The sequence below is a fragment of the Haplochromis burtoni genome, unplaced genomic scaffold, assembly GCF_018398535.1.
Source record: "Haplochromis burtoni strain Fernald_Lab_line unplaced genomic scaffold, NCSU_Asbu1 Contig_14, whole genome shotgun sequence".
In the NCBI taxonomy this organism is placed as follows: Eukaryota; Metazoa; Chordata; class Actinopteri; order Cichliformes; family Cichlidae; genus Haplochromis; species Haplochromis burtoni.
Window position 1 is genome coordinate 1,212,312 of NW_024582375.1, and position 19,508 is coordinate 1,231,819.

General features: G+C 39.7%; 1 protein-coding gene across 4 annotated transcripts in view; it reads left to right on the forward strand.

Moving 5' to 3' along the window:
* The window catches only part of dock4b (dedicator of cytokinesis 4b), a 142,553-nt gene that overhangs the window by 97,677 nt on the left and 25,368 nt on the right, over nt 1–19,508 (forward strand). For 3 of the 4 annotated variants that reach the window (XM_005915623.3, XM_005915626.3, XM_005915624.3), the window contains exons 25-42: nt 484–618; nt 990–1,088; nt 2,226–2,320; nt 2,858–2,933; nt 3,969–4,069; nt 4,323–4,381; nt 5,696–5,844; nt 6,671–6,756; nt 8,116–8,142; nt 8,525–8,620; nt 8,707–8,767; nt 9,121–9,214; nt 11,271–11,419; nt 12,824–12,910; nt 13,062–13,166; nt 13,453–13,594; nt 16,923–17,089; nt 19,100–19,186. In XM_005915623.3, coding sequence (XP_005915685.1) covers nt 484–618; nt 990–1,088; nt 2,226–2,320; nt 2,858–2,933; nt 3,969–4,069; nt 4,323–4,381; nt 5,696–5,844; nt 6,671–6,756; nt 8,116–8,142; nt 8,525–8,620; nt 8,707–8,767; nt 9,121–9,214; nt 11,271–11,419; nt 12,824–12,910; nt 13,062–13,166; nt 13,453–13,594; nt 16,923–17,089; nt 19,100–19,186 — 1,815 coding nt within the window. The remainder of the gene's footprint in view (nt 1–483; nt 619–989; nt 1,089–2,225; nt 2,321–2,857; nt 2,934–3,968; nt 4,070–4,322; nt 4,382–5,695; nt 5,845–6,670; nt 6,757–8,115; nt 8,143–8,524; nt 8,621–8,706; nt 8,768–9,120; nt 9,215–11,270; nt 11,420–12,823; nt 12,911–13,061; nt 13,167–13,452; nt 13,595–16,922; nt 17,090–19,099; nt 19,187–19,508) is intronic. The other variant, XM_005915625.3, reaches the window with a different exon arrangement.

Below are 19,508 nucleotides of genomic sequence, written 5' to 3' on the forward strand. Positions count from 1 at the left end.
TTTATTCACCGCTCTATTTGAGTTTCTTTTCATCTTTAACTGCCTCTACGTCTTTTGTATTCTACCTTCTCCTATTCGTTTCCATTCTCCTCTCTCTTTTTTAAGTTATAGTCTCAAAATGTTCTGCATGGCCCTGAAACAACTTATTAGTCCACATTCTGGTGCAAGACTCATTAAAACTGATGAAAATAGAATTACAGGGTAGCGGTGGCAGGGCGGTGAGGGGTGTAGACGTTGGCTCGGAGGCAGAATGGTGTCAGTTGTTGAATCCAGTTGAGTGTTGTGCTAGCAGAGCAATGCTAGGTAACTTTAAGAGGACATAAGTGCACAGATGGAGTCTGTTTGAATTTTAGTGACTCTTACGTTCAAGATTCACATTTTTTTTCTTTCTATTCTAAATGCTAATACTCTCTCTCTCAAGGTAATGTGGTACTTTGACCTGTGATTCATTCTCACATGGGTGTGTTTTATTTTCCCTCTCAGGAGCTTGTGGTGTCTGAGGAAGTGGAGCTAATTGTGGAAAGCCTGCTGGGAGTTTTACTGAGGACTATCTTGGAAATTAGCAACCGGCCCCAGCCTGCTGGAACCTCCATGAGACTACAGTTCCAGGATGTCACTGTATGTGTGTTTTACTGTGTGTGTGTGTGTGTGTGTGTTTGTAAGCTAGCTTACTGCTATAAATGCCAGAACTTGACAATATGTAGAAGCGTAATTAGATTAATAAACAGAGTTTCTGGAATGGCGGAAATGGTGAGGTGGATGACAATGTGATCATCATTGTCTGATGAAGGAAGGTCAAGGAAACTCTTAAAAATCCTGTTAACATAAGTACAATTCTTACTAGTTCCACTATTATTTTCAAAGCACAATAGATCTTATTTTTTGAACTCATTTCTTCTCCAAAAGGACAGAAAAATAAAAGTTTTCCCTGAATATGCAACAACATTAAAGCTTCATCTTCTCCCTCTCATTATGTGTTGTGTTGTCAGGGAGAATTTGTGGCATGTTTGTTGGCGCTTCTGCGACAGATGAGTGACAAGCACTATCAGAAGCTGCTGCAGGCGTTCAGCAGCAAAGACGACCTGAGGGTAAGACCACTCGATCTTTCTCTCTTTCCCTCCATCCATATCTGTCTGTCTGCAAGTCTAAAAGTAAAAGATTATAATTAATGCCTGTTGATGGTATTACTACAATTTCTACAAATTGTGTAGAATTGGGCAGCAGGAAAAATAAGAGACAGAAAGATATTAAGTTCATGGGTTTACTCTGTTGGGAATTAATGTTAACTGAAGTAATGTGCTTTTTGTGAGTTCTATTTTTGATACATGCATCAAAAAAGTGTAATCAAAAGAGTTTACTAAATGAACCCTGATGCTGGGTTTGGTGGTAAAACCTAAGTGAAACATGCAGATGAAACCAGATTTACTGCTTTCACATGTGCAACGCATCTTTCTAGAGGCTCAGACTTTGAGTGTATAATATTATTACAGTTGATAACACAGCACATCCTATCCTATGTACAGACTACATAGTTACATAGTAGATCTGCATTTGCCTTAACACTTGAGAAGTGTTAGGATCAGATATTTGTGTACAGTGTAGTGTCCTTAAATAGAGCTGATATTAACAATTCAGCACCATGGACAGATGCAGAGGAAGTTGTTCTACCTTCATACTAACTCTCAGCAGATTTAATGTGGTTCAGCTTTTCCATTAGTACCTACTTGGATCAACTTGCCACAGCTCACCACAGGTTTCAGGGTTTTTCATTAGGTCATAGTACCTGTACGGCCAGGGTTCCAAAGCGATCCACGCAGGTTCTAAAATGTGATGTTGTCAGACTGCATGCCACCAATTGGCTGGTCAGTGGTGTCACTCGATGAGTCATAAGAGCATCTTGTTTGCTAATGGAAAATCGGTCGATCCAAGTCTATCTGAGGAGGTACAAATGGAAAAAGGACTTACAGTGAAGTTTTAGGTTGTTTGTTTTCCCACAGAGCGTGCAGCGATAAAGAGAAGTCAAGAAGTAGCTTATAGCTAGAAAATATTAAAATGGCCAACAGAGACATTTCTTTTATATATTTTTAATTATACCTAATATATAATTGGATAGTACATGGTTGTGAAAAATAAGCTCCATCCCGAATCTTTCTTCTGCAATAACTCTTTACTGAGTAACAAATTTAATGTGCCTTGGTGTTGTTTTGCATGTGTTTGTGTTGCAGGATTTCCTCCTTCATATCTTTACAGTCTTCAGGATCCTAATCCGACCAGAAATGTTCCCTAAAGACTGGACTGTCATGAGACTGGTCACAAACAAGTAAGAAAACACACGCAAACAAATCAAGGAAAGCAGGAAGAGGACACGAATGAGGACAGACAGGAAATCAGAGGCTCATGCAGATATGCAGTATGCATCTCACTCACAACTAGTCGTTTATTCTGTTTGTGTGCTTTCATCTGCTAAAATATTCAACCTTGGTTCTCTCAGTTAACACTTGATTTTGATCGCACAAAAAGCTTCAGAAGATGGAGAGATTTGAATGTAGTGTGCTCATTTAATATGAGAGTAAATGCAGTGCTTATCCATCCATATTATTGTCTGGAGGTCACTATCAAGTGACACAGAGATGATATCATACAGGAAAAACAAGTAACAGTTGTTTCATAATGAAAAAGTTTTGTCAGACAGAAAAGTGTAACTTAAAAATGTTATGCCTTAGCTATTTATGGTTTTGCCTCTCTGCTCATATTTTCCTTTAGCAGTGCAGAATGGAAATGACAGATTCCCCTCCAAGGTGACACAGTAGTAATCTTCTCCACCTCTTGCTTTCTGCGTCGCTTTTTGTTCTTTTAGTGTCATCATCACAACTGTCCTCTACCTTTCTGACGCTCTGAGGAAAAACTTCCTCAATGACAAGTTTGACTACAAGGTAAGGGAAGTTGGCAGGCTTTGTGTGCGTGTGTGTGTTGTCTGAACAGTGCTGCAGTGCTTCAGAAGTCTGAATGTCAAAATAGCTTCAAAGATTTTGCTGCATTACTTTACTACTGACACACAGGCAGACACATATATAATATGGAAGTTCATCACACATCACAAAAACAGACATTATTTAGATGCTTAAGGCAGACTGTGCAGTAGTGAGCTGAAAGCTAAAAAACAGAAAAAGAACAATAAATATACTTTACACCAACATCAAATACTTAATCTGGTTTCAGTATTTTTTCTATATGGTGCTTGACCAGGTACAGTCATGGACTATCTAACAGGCTTGATTTGATCCATTTGGAAACATATAGAAAAAAAAAGAGGTAATTCTAGACCACCAGTGCATTTTGGCTTTTCTAGCGTTTTTAAACTGATTCGTGATGGTTTGTTGTTTTCATAAACATTTTGAGATGTTTGAGTCTAGTGTCTTAAACCAATCAATAGACTGATGGCTGATTTTATGCCATCGTTTTAATTGTTGCAACTCTCCCCATGAGTGATATAGGTGAAGTATTGCAGAGGAATGCGATTCAGTCTGAAAATTTTTACACCTAAACATCTGATGTTACCTGACTGTAGCGCAGTGGTGGAGATGTTCTTAAAGATTCAATTCAGAGGCGAAACTATTGATTTACTCTAGTTGATGGAATAGTCTAATATAGACAAGTGATCTATAAGTGTGATCATCTTCAGAAGAGAGGTATGTGAGTTCTCAAGGTAAAGTAACACATCATCAGCATATAGGCTTATCCTATGGTCTGTTTTTTCAGTTTGAATTCCTTTAATAGCGGAATTTTGTAGGATTGCTGCTGCTATTGGCTTAATGAAAATGATGTAATCTGAAGATTTGGGAGGCTGTTTGTCCTATCAGTATTGTGTCTGATAGTAAGTTACTGTGTACCCACATGCAGGTTAACACTTTTGTAGGTTAAAGTCAGGAGGTTGTGCACGTTAACAAAGTAATGTTTTTTTATTGCAGGTGTGGGATTCGTATTTCTACCTGTCTGTAATATTTATCAACCAGCCCTGTCTTCAACTTGAATCCTTCTCTCCCTCCAAGAGAAAGAAAATACTGGAAAAGTAAGTGCTGATTATTTGCAAATGCTTGGTATTCTTTGCTGGATGCGTTAGAGCAGTCTGTAATGAGCCACACGCCTACTCAACAAGCCGCTCTATCTTGCTCCTCCTGTCTGTCAAGAACCTCAACACAGCTGGACACACACAGTGTACACTCACTCTAATGACTGCTTAACATGCTGTTCTACAGCTTCCATCAGTTTGTGCACACATTTTTAACCGCATTTTGTTGTTGTTTTTTTTTTTTATCATGCAGATATGGAGATATGAGGGTGATGATGGGCTGTGAGATCTTCAGCATGTGGCAGAATTTAGGTAAGGTGATAGAGGCCCATCATAGCGCACATCTTATTCCTCAACATGGGCTACACCCATGACGGAGAAAGTTGTTAAGCTCATCGTCCTTCATGTGGCATATTCACAAGAGATACTTACTGAGTACTTACTCAATGTTTCCATGCACGGGATCCGTCTCATTGTGCTTTGCAATTCACACTGTTGCTGGATTCCAGCTTGATCATTATATGGATGGATCTGCATGATGTGTAACAACGTGGGCCATCATGCGGACCAAATTCTCATTTATAAATGGCACTACAGCCTCCATAGTGCTCATAAAGGAAAAGAGGCCCAAAAAAAGCTGGAGAGTGTGCAGAAAGAAAAAAAAAAAGTAAAAGATTTGCTGATGCAGGACCTAAATGTTTGGAAAGAAATTTGTGAAGGGATTTTAACCTAATGACGTACATGGCATATTTGCAGGTACTTATAAGTGCTAGTGTCTGTCTTCCATTTCAGCAATAGCTGGATCTCTTAAAGTCCTGTGGTTCTATTGAAACTATCTAAATCCTGTTTTTATTTATTCATATTTATTGCTCCTCTGGTGCAAAAGTAGAGCTCTTGGAATCTGTGTGATGCAACAAAGCAAACAACTCTCTGTACTTGAGCTGATGGGATCTAAAAAAACAAAAAACCCTTTTTTCTTCTTTATACCATTTGTCACCATGGCAACCGACTGGATGCCTTGGTCTCCTTTATGTGGATGCTTTTGTTCTGACTCTGTGATGGATGGATGCAATTTTGTTTTATGGTAATTTCAAACGTACTGTTCAAGTGTGGTTTTTCTCATTTTCAAGTACACTTTGGAAACCCCCCCCCCTTTCTTTTTTTTATTTGATAGTAATAATAACGTTACATCTTTCTGCTGAAAATGATGGAATAAACTGTGCACTCTAAGTTGTTTCGTTTTAGCACTTCAGCCAAATTGGAAGGAATTTGTGAAGTGCACTTTATTAGAATCTGTCTAAAAGGGAGGACAGGAGAGAAATCCACTTGACCTTTTGAATTCAGACCTGTGTTAGCCAAAGAAAACAAAACTTCTGAGGCATTATTTTTTAAAGGTGTAATGTTTGTTTAAATGATTAGAATGGGGGAGTAGCAGAAAACAATCAAAACAGAAAGTTTTGGGGCTTTTGGGAACTTCATGAACTGCTAGAGCAGGATTTATTGCAAAGGTTTTGAAGGAAGACACCTTTCCAGAGTTGGGTAAATTGTCTCTGACATAAACAATATGCTGTGTGCAGGGATAAAGTGAAAGCCTGACCTCTGTGCCGATCTGTATCTTTCCTCCAGGTGAACATAAGTTGAACTTCATCCCAGCAATGATTGGGCCGTTCCTGGAGGTGACGCTGGTGCCTCAACCTGATCTGAGAAATGTCATGATCCCCATTTTCCACGACATGATGGACTGGGAGCAAAGACGCAGTGGCAATTTTAAGCAGGTACTGCATGCTGCTGTTTCACTGAAATCAATTCACCAACTCAGAACTATTTAATCTTGGCTTTAACTGTTAGTTGCAAAGGTTAATGAAAGCTAAATTCATCCTTGTCATAATCAAAAATAAGCCACATCTATATAACTGGATAATTGGAAATATAACTTGTAATAATTGCAGTGTGTGTGTGATGTTTAATTTTCTTCTAAAACATTTACATTCATTTATAGCTGGTTTTGTTTCTCATTGCTAAATAATAATATTATTTACATTTCTGAAACTTCAGAAACCACAATAATTAGTATAATATATGAACTGAAGCATGTGAATGTGAGAGACAGAGCATTACAGAAAACAACTACTTGTGTTTTTTTGCTAAAGGTGGTTCTACAGGCTACTTGGTCATGGCATGTCTTTAGTTTTTCACATAACTGTAAATTCTAACAATTTAACTGTAAAGAAATTGACAGATGGGTGAGATCTTGTCACTCACAAAACTTACTCCCTAAAGCATATCCTGCTTTATTATCAACAATTCTCTAAAAGTATCACGTTGTATAAACTAGTACTCAAAAATCATTAGTAAAATGTCTATTCAGGTAATAAAACAAGTGATCAATAAGCAGTCAGATTTTTCTCAGTCAGAGTCAAAGTCACCCTCTGCTGGTCATTGCAAATACTGCAAGTTTAAGAGAATTATGCATTCTCATTCAGATAATTAAGTCTACTTTTTTGATGCTGCACACTTTAAGATCAAGCTCTGCGTTCTTCTTTGTTATGTCAGTGTTGTTCAGACTGCGAGCCTCTGAGCTTTAAATGCTTTTCCTCACAGGTGGAGGCCAAGTTGATTGACAAGCTGGACAGCCTGATGTCTGAAGGCAAAGGCGATGAGACATACAGGGAGCTCTTCAACAGCATGTGAGTTGGTAAAAGAATCAAGAAATGTTACAAAATCTAATAAAGTAGAAATTTTCCAGAAAGACTTTTGAAGGAAAAGTCTCTGCAAATTTGTTAAATAATTTGGCCGCGAAAGCAATTTTTAAAAATTAATTAATTTTTTACAATAAACAGTAAAATCCCAGCAAAAACCTACTTGAAAGTGCATGAAGGCTAGTTTAGGAGACCTGGGCACTTCCAGTGAAAATAGCTGTTTATGGGGGTCTAATTACCTAAATGATGCAACCCACACAAGGCTTCATCAGGTAAATTATCTGCGTGGGCTGCAATCTGCAGGTCATTTGCCTCACTAAATGGGCGTTTTATCGGGAAGTGGATGTGTCTAAGTATTCTGCTTTTGAGAATTAGCCTTTAACCCTGAAAACCCAGAGCACAGATAGCAGCATTACAGCTCTGAAAAGGCCTCTTGTACTTCAATAAAGAAAGCCATTAAATGGGTTAGGTTGCTTTCAGAGCATGTAGCTAATGAGGGAAGCAACACAGAAAGCTGCAGGCTTACTTTCAAACTAACAAACATGTCATTATTATACAAATATACAATAGGTAGTTTTGTATTTGAAATTGCTTATGTAAAGCATATTTTTCAAGCAGTGAGAGGTAAGTGATGAGCATTTAATCGCCTTCATCTTCACTCACACCTCCTCTTTGGTCAGCTCCTTTTGTCTGTCCTTGAGTTTCCAGGTTTGTACACCTGCATGCTTAGTGTTTGTGCACACCTTTTCATATATGTGTGTGTGTGTGTGTGTGTTCACCTGAGTGTGTGCGTATGTTGGTCCCTGCTTCTTTTCTGTTTATATTTTTATGTCGCCCTTCTCTCTGGGCTGCTAGTATTTGAAGCTTTCAAAGCAAAAATCTTGCATTTCAACTTAAAAAGAAGAAGGAAAAGAAAACCATGTTGCATTAAATGAAGTCGTATTTCCGATTCACTCTTCTGCTGCTGCACAGCCACAAATCAAAGTGTGATCTATTTTATGAGTATGGATCCACTTCTAATATCCCTTTGTCTTCCATAGTCGATCATTCTCTTTCCCACCATTTGTACACGTGAAACATTAATAAAATGCAGAGGCACTGCGGTTCATATTTTGTAAAGTTCAGTAGTTATAGTGTGCGCTATATTGTAATCATGCATAATAAGTTATTATTAACACTTTTTTATGTATAATTTCAATTTTCTTTTGTTTTTCTTGATTTAAGCCTACTTTAAGTTCCTAATTATTTTTTTTTCCTACTAACTCCACTAATCCCTAAACTAACCTGTGTGAGTGTGTGCTAATATTAATATTAATTTATTCCGCCTATGCTTCCCGCCTGGAGTAGAATTCCTCTGTTTGGTCCGTACCCTAGGTAAGACACCCTCCTCTTTGTTCTCTCAGTGTCGTCTGTGTGAGGGGAAATGTGGAGCAATTACAAAAAAAAAAGAAGAAAAAACAGCTTCAGTATTTTGGCTGTTGTGTGTTTGCCCTTAATTCTATAAAAACCTGTTTTGGTGGCATAACAGTAAATAAGGTGTTGTAAAAAAAATTTAGCCACCTTTGTGTTTTTTCTTTCTTGAGCTCCTGTAGGCAGGCCAACAAGCATAGGTGACACCAGTATGACTGCTATTAATTTTGCTTCGCCTCCTTTCCTTTCTTAGTTGTTTCTTCCATCGCCCCCCCCATTTGCCTTCCCCGTCTCTTTTGGTTTTTACATCTTTGTCTTGTTCTGTCTCTCTTCATTTGTCCTTCAGCCTGCTGAAGAAGATTGAGAGAGAGACCTGGAGGGAGAGCGGGATCTCTCTGATCGCTACCGTCACTCGTTTAATGGAAAGACTGCTAGACTACAGGTGGGCACGCGCACACGTTCACAAAATACTTCCAGAGACACACGTGCTTGGTCTTTTTAGTCAAATTCTCAATGTTTCTATTGCAGGGATTGCATGAAGTTGGGAGAAGTGGATGGCAAAAAGATCGGATGTACTGTCAGTTTACTGGTGAGTGTCAGGCAAATATGTCAGTGTTTATCTTCTGTTGCTATTCCACTCTGAAGTTATTACCTTTTTATTTCAAAATGATGAAAAAAGTAAAACATATGTAATATATAGATGATAATTGAGTATTCTTGTGGGTTTTTTTTAAATTTAACTGGAGTTATGTGCAAGAGGACCTCAGTGTGTAGGCAGAGGGATCAAAAGGCCCCTGCAAATCAGCAGCTGAACTATATTGTTCACTTTTAAATGCCTTCATTACTTGTTTAAATTCCCTCTCTAATGGTTATGATGGTCTCTCTGCTAATGTTTTCCGTCTTTCTCTCATGTTTTTTCATTGAATCATCGGCTCCTGCCAGAACTTCTACAAAACAGAGTTGAACAAAGAGGAGATGTACATCCGCTACATTCACAAACTGTATGATCTGCATCTGAAAGCACAAAACTACACAGGTACATTGAAAGGAATATACTGCCTTGTAGTACAGTGTGACTGAGCGTGGGTGATGCATTATTGCTGTTTTACTGTTTGTCATAACCAGGGCTTGAAGTTGGGATTTGGCAGGGAATCATAAGGTCTGTTGTAAGGGGACAGAAATAAGTCATTACGTAATTCCCATTGTGAGGTCCAGTAGGTTTTAATTCTTTTTCTTTGTGCAGCTTTTCCTGATGCTGGTTCTTAAGTTTACTAAACTTTGTGGATTTAGCCACTACATTCTACGATTAATAAGAAGATATTACATGAGCCATCACTAATTTCTTAGTCGGCCAGCAGGGAAGCCAAGACCTCCCTCTGGCCATAGATCAGGTTTAGATGAACAGATTCATGGCTTTTCTCCACAAAGATGCACCATCTGGTGGCAACATTTTGGACACAATTTACCCGCCTTGGGCACCAATTAAAATTTTAACAGTTAGATTAAACAGAACAGAACATCGAGAAATACAATGAAGGCTTGCAAGTGTCGCTTCAAATAGCACTACACACAAATACTTCAAGAAAAGGTGCAAGAAAATCAGAAAGAAGCTGAATTTCTCCAGATTCTCTACTCTCTACGACTTTGAGTGGAGAAATCTAGAACTGCAGGTATATGTTAAAAAAAATGAAGGATAAAACCATTGAACTAGAATGAAAAAAGATGTTCAAAGATGGAGTGTAGGTTCAATGAAATGCTGAGAAAAATACAGAGAAGTTTATACTGAAGTGCAGGTGCAAAATCAAGAACAAGAGAAAAGACATGAAGACCTGCAGTGTACGCTTCAGGAAACGCAGAGGAGAAATAAGGAGTCAGAAGGCACGTGCAACAAAGTGCAACAGAGAAATGCAGACATGCACAGGGCAAAGCTTCCTCACTTGATTCTGAAGAGTAGCCTTGTCTTCCTCTCCCTCCTACCAACTCTCCTCTCCATTCTGTTCCCTGTTGGCTAGGAGGGCAATCCTACTGAGGTGGCGGAACGCTGCCCCTCCCACTCACAAACAGTGGTTATATGACCTCATGTTGTGTGTAGAAAAGAGAAAATAAGACATTCACTCAGAACTCTACTGGGAAATTTCAAAGCATGTAGGGTCCTTTCCTTGAAGCATTTCATGGGTGGGAATGAATTATTTTGCAGGGATTATGTTATTTGGGGAAATATTAAACATATGTTTATACTTCTCTTTTTTTCTTTATTTCCCTTTTTAATTTTCTTTTCTTTTCTCACAGCGTTAAACGAACGGGCTAATTACCCCAAATGTACAGATCATCTGTAATCCTTTTCTTCTCTTTTTGTTTATATGTATGAAAGAAAAACTCAATAAAAAGACATTGGCTAAAAAGTATAAAAAGAAGAAATGGGTTATGTGTTGGAGGCCACATTAATGTTTTACATTTTTAGCTGTGTGCTCTCCTGGTTTGACTCACCCAAAAAAGAAAGGGATAGACACAAAAAAGTGTTCTCTTATGAGATAGGCCAGAATATCCGCAGATGTTTGAAATAAGAAAGACCCATGCATAATATGCATTATTTAGACTGATGAAGACCATAGATTTTACACACATTTGGATTAAGAATGTAAAAGTAAATCTCATGTGAATCAGGATATGACATGTAAGCATTAACCACAGCTGCAACAGGGGAGAGAAGGAGGGTAAAAAATGGTGCATGCAGGTGTGACCATGGGGTGATTTAATGGTTTTTGTGGCATCAGTTGGAAGCACCGCCAGACTGCAGCATATGAAAATCAACCTCACTGCCTATTAGATTTAATTGGTCATTAATCAAAGGTGTGGGATTGCGGTTCCACATAGATCAGTCCCACTTTAACCCCTGGTCTGAACACGTACTGTATGATGATTATTGAAATGTGCTTTCATGTTGTCATCTGTTCATGTTCTTCTGCTTCAGTGTATTCATCAGTATTTGAGACACTGAATCCTTCACAAGTTCTTTAAACAAGAAAAAAAACTTGTTTAAAGAACTTGTAAATGTAAATTAATATGCTATTTTTCTCTGTGTATGCTCACAGAGGCGTCCTACACCCTGCTGCTCTATGACGAGTTATTGGAATGGTCAGACAGGCCGCTCAGAGAGTTTCTCAACTACCCCATGCAGAGCGAGTGGCAAAGGAAAGAATATTTGCATCTCACTATCATCCAGAACTTCGACAGGGGGAAGGTAAGCTGGAAAGCGCCAGTTTTTCCTCCACAGTCATCCGTCCAATACATTTGCATTTGACTTTGCAGAAACCAGAACATTTGTCATGTGATGTAATCTGTGACGTTTCTAGCACACTGGCAAGGTAGAATGAAGGAAGTAAGCTGAGCCCAAACACCAGCAGGACAACTGGTTCCCTATAACACCGCTAAATGCCAGTGAATGTACTGTGCCAGTGTAAAGCAACAGCATGTTCAGTTTTATTCAGAGGAGTTTGTGCCAAGCTAATACCCAGCAGCACGTCAGCTTCTCATGCATATTCAAGAGCCTTCTAATTTAAATGCATTTCTATTTCATACCTGGCAACGAAATAGAGGCGCAGACATATTATTGATGGCTCTCCTAAAGTAAATATATGCTGGCCATTAATACGTATATTTCAAAAATAATAAGCATCAACAGTTTCATGAAACATTAATAGTCGGCTCAAACGCATCGGGGTGAAAGATGAGAGAACTTCTTTTCCTGCTTGTTTAGTAGATAAGACATCATTCACGTAAAATGAAGAGGAAGGCCAAAAGCCTTGTACAGAGATATTTCTATCTGTTATGAACTGTGACGTTGACTAGAGGTCGCAGCACCTCTTCCACTTAATCAAGGGAATTGCAGGTAGCTGTAATTAGAGCGGGATCCATATTGTCCCACAGTATTCCACACTGTTTCTCTCAGATGGCGATGATGGCCACGCTGACTGTTAAAGCATGATTCGCTCTGATGGTGCCGCATTTAGCTAAAATAATCTCATCAGTGAGAAATGTGAGCGCAAACAGAGCTCAGCTAATTCAGGACGCAGCGTTTCTCACTTGATAAACGGTTCCCAGGCTGTAGTTTTGTTTTCGTCTCTCAGGAGTTGCTTTCTTTCATCATCCCAACTTCACTTCTCCAGTTTTATCTCGTTATCCTAACTACCTTTGCTGTTTCTCTGTACTCTCAGGGGAAGGGGGGAAATGGCAAAACAAAACTACGCTCACCCTCTCAAAATAACGCATCATTACCTCTGATGTTTGGGGGGAAATCTCTTTGAATCGTTAAAAATGCCACCCCTCGTTACTCGTAGTGCAAATATCCTTTACATTCACGAATTATGCCATCTTCCAGTGCTCCCGATCACAGAGTGGAAGGCAGCAGGAAAGGAAAGCTTTTCATTTAATTAGTAAGATGGTTGGTGCTGCATGTACCTGCATCGAGAGGTTGTTTGTGTCTGCTGGCGTTGTTGACTCGCCAGTGCCATCCAGTGGAGACCGATTGTGTGAGCACTGCAGAACAAGTGTCTTAGTGTTAAGTAGGTTTCGGGTCAGTCTGTAACTGTCAGACTGGGCACGATGAAGGTGACAGGGAATAAGTGTGTGTTTTTTGTGTCCTCAGTGTTGGGAAAATGGCATCATCCTTTGCAGAGAGCTTGCTGACCAGTACGAGTCGTACTACGACTACAGGAACTTGAGTAAAATGAGGGTAAGTTGTTCCAGAAGCTGTGGGGATGCTGCTTGAGGAGTCCTTTGTTTTTTTGTAACCTGATGATGCCCTGGTTAGTCAGAAAAATGCACAATATAACTAACAGATTAGACACTGTTGGTTTATAAGCAGTTTTGTCTTTTATTGTCAGATGATGGAAGCATCTCTCTATGACAAGATCATGGATCAGCAAAGATTAGAACCTGAATTCTTCAGAGTTGGATTCTATGGGAAGAAGTTTCCTTTCTTCTTACGGGTATGTAAATCACCATATTCCCTCTTTGTCTTGAACAGCTAGTTGAAGGGAATAATACTTTCACCCTCTTCAAAAAAGAAACGGCGCTTCTGAAAGAATGAACTTTTCTTATATAAGACTCTTCCAGTGGAAGGTGACATTCAGCAAGTCTTATTCAGTGCCATTTAATGATGTAACAGGCCCTGTCCTTGGTGGAGTTTGCAGATGGTGCTGCAGTTTCAGTCTGTGCCCACTAGATGTCAAGCTAACCCCACGCTGCTTCTTTCCTAACCCCCCTCCACTGCAGAATAAGGAGTTTGTGTGCCGAGGCCATGACTACGAGAGGCTGGAGGCATTCCAGCAGCGGATGCTCAACGAGTTCCCCCACGCCATCGCCATGCAGCACGTAAACCAGCCCGACCAGACCATATACCAGGCAGACGCACAATGTATCCTTCAGTGTACATGGAGGCATGAAATAAAGTTGTGGTCAAACATGAAACCCCAACTAAGCAGATACAGTCTTGGACGTGGGGACTAAACCGACTGCATATGCAAGTGTACTGTGCTGCCAGGGAGGCTCAGCTAGCCTCGTGTATACATGTACACAATTGCCCTGCAGGCGACATGAGGCACATGCTATCACGCAAACATACAGTGCTGCAAATTGCATGCAGTATACAAAATTTAATACAAATCACAATCAGACACACTAAGGCAGAGGTCCCCAATCCCAGTCCATGAGGGCCGGTGTCCCTGCAGGTTTTAGATCTCACCCTGGGTCAACACACCTGAATCACATGATTAGTTCATTACCAGGCCTCTGGAGAATTTCAAGACATGTTGAGAAGGTCATTTATCCATTTAAATCAGCTGTGATGGATCAAGGACACATCTAAAACCTGCAGGGACACCAGCCCTCGTGGATTGGGATTGGGGACCCCTGCACTAAGGTGTTGCATTTCCTTAAACACAACAACTAAGCCATGTTCCTACCAGGGACCAGGTACAAATCAACTAACCTAAGCTCAAGCTCCCTTCATTTTTCTCATTTCCATGCAGTGTTCAGATTCACTCCTATAGTATGTGGGACTTTTTAATTATTCACACCAATGTAAGGGACAACTGTTGGCCTAGATCAGGGCTGCCCAATCCCAGTCCTCAAGAGCTACTATCCTGCATTTTTAGATGCATCCCTACTCCAACACAGCTGAATCAAATGGTTTGATTACCTCTTCAGCATGCCATCGTGTTTGGCAAAGGCCTGATAACAAGCCATTCATTTGATTCGGGTGTGTGGGAACAAGGATGCATCTAAAAGCTGCCGGACGGTAGCTCTCGAGGACCGGGATTGGGCACCCCTGGCCTAGATAGAAGAGGGAAGAAAACAGGCAGACTCGATGACATAGTGACACAAAGACTGAAGGAAACAACAGTAAAAGAGAGAACAGACTGAAGATAGACATGTTTACCAGCTATGAAAGTGAGGCTGGTGTCTGTCTTTCTGTGTGTGTGTGTGTGTCTTTGTCACTGCGGCAAATTGCAGTCTTAGTGTAACAGGAACAATCGCAAAAAGGTTTAAAGTATTTTGGCAGGTGTTTGTATGTCTTCCTGTCTGGAGGTTGGCAGAGTTTGTCAACACAGTAGTGCTGCAGCCCTCAAAGTTGCTGTTAGGAAATATTCCAGGTGTGCGGGTGACATCAAAATGTAAACTGATTAGAAAATAGCCTCAAGTTAAGATGTACTTTTCATTTTTGAATAGTTTATGTACGATGTGCCTACCTTTTATACAGACGCCCCACTCAAAGTGACGTCTGAATGAAGTAGCTGCTGTGTTGTTCTCACATTAGGCCAATCAATAGTCTCTCTGATTGCTCACCCATCTGTAAATCCTTGATACAAACACTTATGCATTTCATGTGCGTCAGCTCTCCTCCCTCTCTCTGATATAGTTGTTCATCAGTGCAGGGTTTCTCATAATAAAGGAGAGGCTGGGGATTTTTGAAAGACACTTAACTCACTTTTCACTCCTTGCCTTTTTACACTGCTCAAGTTGTCAAGTCTCACTGTATGTTTTCTCATACTAGTCAAAAGAAAAACTTATTTTTCCCTCTTGCTTTACAGTGTTGGGCAAAAGTTTTGAGTCACCCATCATTTCCTTTAATTCTGCCAGGAAAAGGGGAAGTAGGTGCTGCGATTTATTGAAACATGGGGAAACATACATGACAATACAACATATTAAGCAAAAAAACCAGCTTGCATAATCCTAACAAGCTTGGAAGTCAATATGTGGTATGATCACGTTATGATCACGTTTATTCTTCAACATAGCCTGAACTCCCTTAGGCACGTTTTATTGTCATTTCTTTAAGTAGTCTTCAGGAATAGTTCACCAGGCTTCTCGAAGGACATATAAAGATCTTCTTTGGATGTTTGATGCTTTTTGTTGCATATTCTGTCAGGATGATCCCACACTGCTTTAATAATGTTGATCTGGGGAGGCCAGTCCATGACTAATAGTGCTCCACTGTGCACTTCTCCATCCAGATATGCATTTAATGCATTTGCAGGGTATTTGGGATCATTGTCATGCTGAAACATTGTTGCCAAGCAGGTGTTGTTTTGTTATTGATGATTCAAAATCTAACAGTACTTTTCTGCATTTATTGCATCAATTTTGAAGCGTTTCCCAAACAATGACAGAACCTTCACCATGTTTTACACATATATTACACACATTACACACAATTTGAACAAAATTTGATATGTACTGTGCATTAGAACATGACTAAAATAGGATTTTTAAGGCCGTACCGACATTTGTAATTTCTCATACTCATATATAGACCGATATATCAGATTTTGAAACGTAAAAAGATTTTCCTCACAGTTATTTTGTGAAGATATTAGTGAGTCTGTTCTAGAAATAATTTGACAATGCAGCTTTAACCCTCTCGAGGCAGGCGTTGCCGATTTGCAACAGTTAAAAACTAACATCCTGATTACCCCACATACATATTTTATGAGGTTTTTTTTTTTTACTCAGAAGTACCACTGCAGGACTTGGTTGTGCATTAGGAACAAAAAGTTTAATTTGAGCCTGAGAGGTTTAAAACTAAACTTTATGGTTTCAAAAACGTGTTGTCAACATGGAAGTTGCATAGTGCCCTTTGGTGGACAAACTACGCAACATCATCACTTACAACATGGTCGAAAGGTGTTTCTTCTGTCTCATCTTTTAAAAATTTCCTTTATCAGCAGTTACAAATGCTGATACACATATCAGCAAATCGCTGATATTGTCCGATGATAATAACTAGCTGATACGTTGGTCCGGCTTGACTATGCATTAGTCCAGGGGTAGCGAACTCCAGGCCTCGAGAGCCGGTGTCCTGCAGGTTTTAGATGTGTCCTTGATCCAACACAGCTGATTTAAATGGCTAAATTACCTCCTCAACATTTCTTGAAGTTCTCCAGAGGCCTGATAATGACCTAATCATTTGAGTCAGATGTGGTGTCCCAGGGTGAGATCTAAAACCTGCAGGACACCGGCTCTCTAGGACTAACGTTCCCTACCTCTGCATTAGTCTATGCAAGAAAATGTGTGGCCAATATCTTGATTAAAGATATGCACATAAGCTCTTGCCTATGTAGGTCTTTGTCCTGTTTGAAGTTCCGATATGCATTCGGGCCATTGAAGATTTCTTTCCATTTAAGTCTGCAGTGCTTTCCCTTGTCACTCTCTCTTGCACTTTCCTTAACTTCAGGGGCTTTCAGACCTACAGATCTATGCTGTAACCCCCATCCCCGACAGTCAGGATGTGCTACAGAGAGATGGAGTGCCTGACAACATCAAAAGCTTCTACAAGTTTAATCACATCTGGAGGTTCAGATATGACCGGCCCTTTCACAAGGGCACCAAAGACAAGGAGAATGAGTTTAAGGTAAAGAAAATTTCTCTGCATTTATCTAAGGTTATCTTCTTTTCAAACCATTGATTGTGGATTAGTGCTGAGTAGAAAAAGGGAAAAAAATGAGTCTGAATGTGGAGTCACTGCAAAATGTTATGTGCTATGAAAACAGGTCTTTTTTTAATGAATATTTCAAAAGTTAAAATCATACATTTCTGAAAATTAACATTTTTCACTGATACGAAACTGCTTCATTTACTTCCTTCTCTGCCCGGTTCATCCATCATGGGCCATGTAGGGAGTGATAGTTTGAACCAGTGCTCAGGTATTACTTTGTGTATAGTGCATGTTTTATTCATTGTGACTCCGGTATCAGTAATTATACACAGGAACTCGGATACTAGTCAGAGCAGTGTACTGCTTGGTGCAAATGAAGCCTGTACAGCGTGATGCAGTTACACACACTCAAACAGTCACGCAGATGCACACACTCTAAACAGATATGCACACCCGACACACAGACGCGGATATTATTGTCATAAATATTCTGCTTTAATGCACACGCTTCATGCAGCCTTCTCATCTCACTTCCATCAAGGCTATTTGGCCAAATTTAATCGTGATATCATATTTCCATCAGGACTGGATACTTCTGGTCCTTAGATGGAAATAATATCTATAATAAACTTTGACATAGTGACAAGAGTATGCCGCAGGAAGGATATGGTAATAAACTGAAGTAGGAAAGAAAGCTTTTCTTGAAGTTTCTATCTGCATGACAGAAATTGCTTTTTTATGTGAGATTCTGCTTTCAACTTCCTGCTCTTAAACTGCAGTGCATGTTTTTTTTCTATCTTTTTTTTTTTTTCTCAAGACTTGTTCAGGAGGATTTCTTGGCCTTAAAAAACATAAAATCAATAAAAGGGCAGCAATGTTGTGCAGTGCGTCGGAAGACCTTTCTTCAACCTGAGGACACTGGATCAATAGTGCATGTCAGCGCTCATCTGCTCTGCTGGAGTGTCCTTGAGCAAGATACTGTCTCTAAATAAATGAAGCTATACTGTGTTAGCATCTTGATCATTAGAAGGCCTTTAGAAGGGTCAGCTGAACAAAAACACCCCCAAAGTTGTGAAAGGATTACCGATTTTTGAACACCCTGGACAGGTCGCCAGGGCTAACACATAGACACAGACAACCATTCGCACCTGCATTCACAACTATGGGCAATTTAGAGTTACCAGTTAACCACAATTGAACTCAAGACCTTCTTGCTGTGGGCAACAGTGCTAACCACCGTGCAGCCCAAAGTAAAAATGCATGGATCACATATCCATAACTCAATTGCCCTTTAGCCCCAGTTAGTATACCAAGATGTTAAACTAACATGGTAGCATGCCCACTACACATCAGATTGTGATCAACTTAGAACACCATTACTAGCATTTGGCATGACACATCATTGTGGCATTGAGGTTACAGTTCACGAGAAAAACGAGCATGCTAGCAGTTTTTAAAAACTAGCATGGCTGTAGACACTTGAACATGCTGTTGTTCTTATTAAGTAATAGCAAGCCTGTAGATCTTGACAAGGAGGGACGTTTCTAGTGCTAAGTACAGGACAGTACACCCCCCCCCCCAAAAAAAAGATAAAATAAAATAACTGTTTGCCGTCTATAAGTAACATGTCTATAAAGTAGTGTTGTTTCACTTGTATTATAAATCTATTATATTTAGAGCCTGCTGTTAATATTAAAATTTCATAGCTTGCGTGCTGTCTTAATGACCTTTTGAGAGGCTGGAAATATAACAAGCATGCTGGCTGACAGCATAACTGTTGGAGAGGATATTAGACATATGACATATGAGTAAAAGTGTGTTTTTGGGTTGTAGGCATTTTTATATTTTCCTTTAACTGTGGATCAACAATTAAATCCTGAACAGTGCTGCCACTAAGATATGTGTACAGCAAGCCTAAGTATTTATGGATTTTTTTTATATGTTTAGCAATCAGCTAATGCTCATGGATGTATTGTGTGAATGCAGAGTCTGTGGGTGGAGAGGACAACTCTGACTCTGATCCAGAGTCTTCCAGGCATCTCCCGCTGGTTTGAAGTTGAAAAGAGAGAACTGGTGAGTGTGTCCCAGTTGGATGAAATAGCAGTGAAGGCATAAACACAACACACAGCCATTTGACACAAGGGACACAGTGATACTTTCTTTTTTTTATTATTCTGCAGGTTGGAATTTAGAGTAATGACAGCCAATACACAAGTATTGATCCAAGTCATTAGACTGAGCAGCAATCATGACCTAAGTCATAGGTTTGGGGCTATTGGATGTTCAGTTTCCGCAATTGGTTTGATTGGATGTCACGCTAAAAGCCAAACTGCTTTACTGTGATTACCAACGTGTCCAATTTTTAGAATAGATTTTTGTATTGGGATTTCTTTCC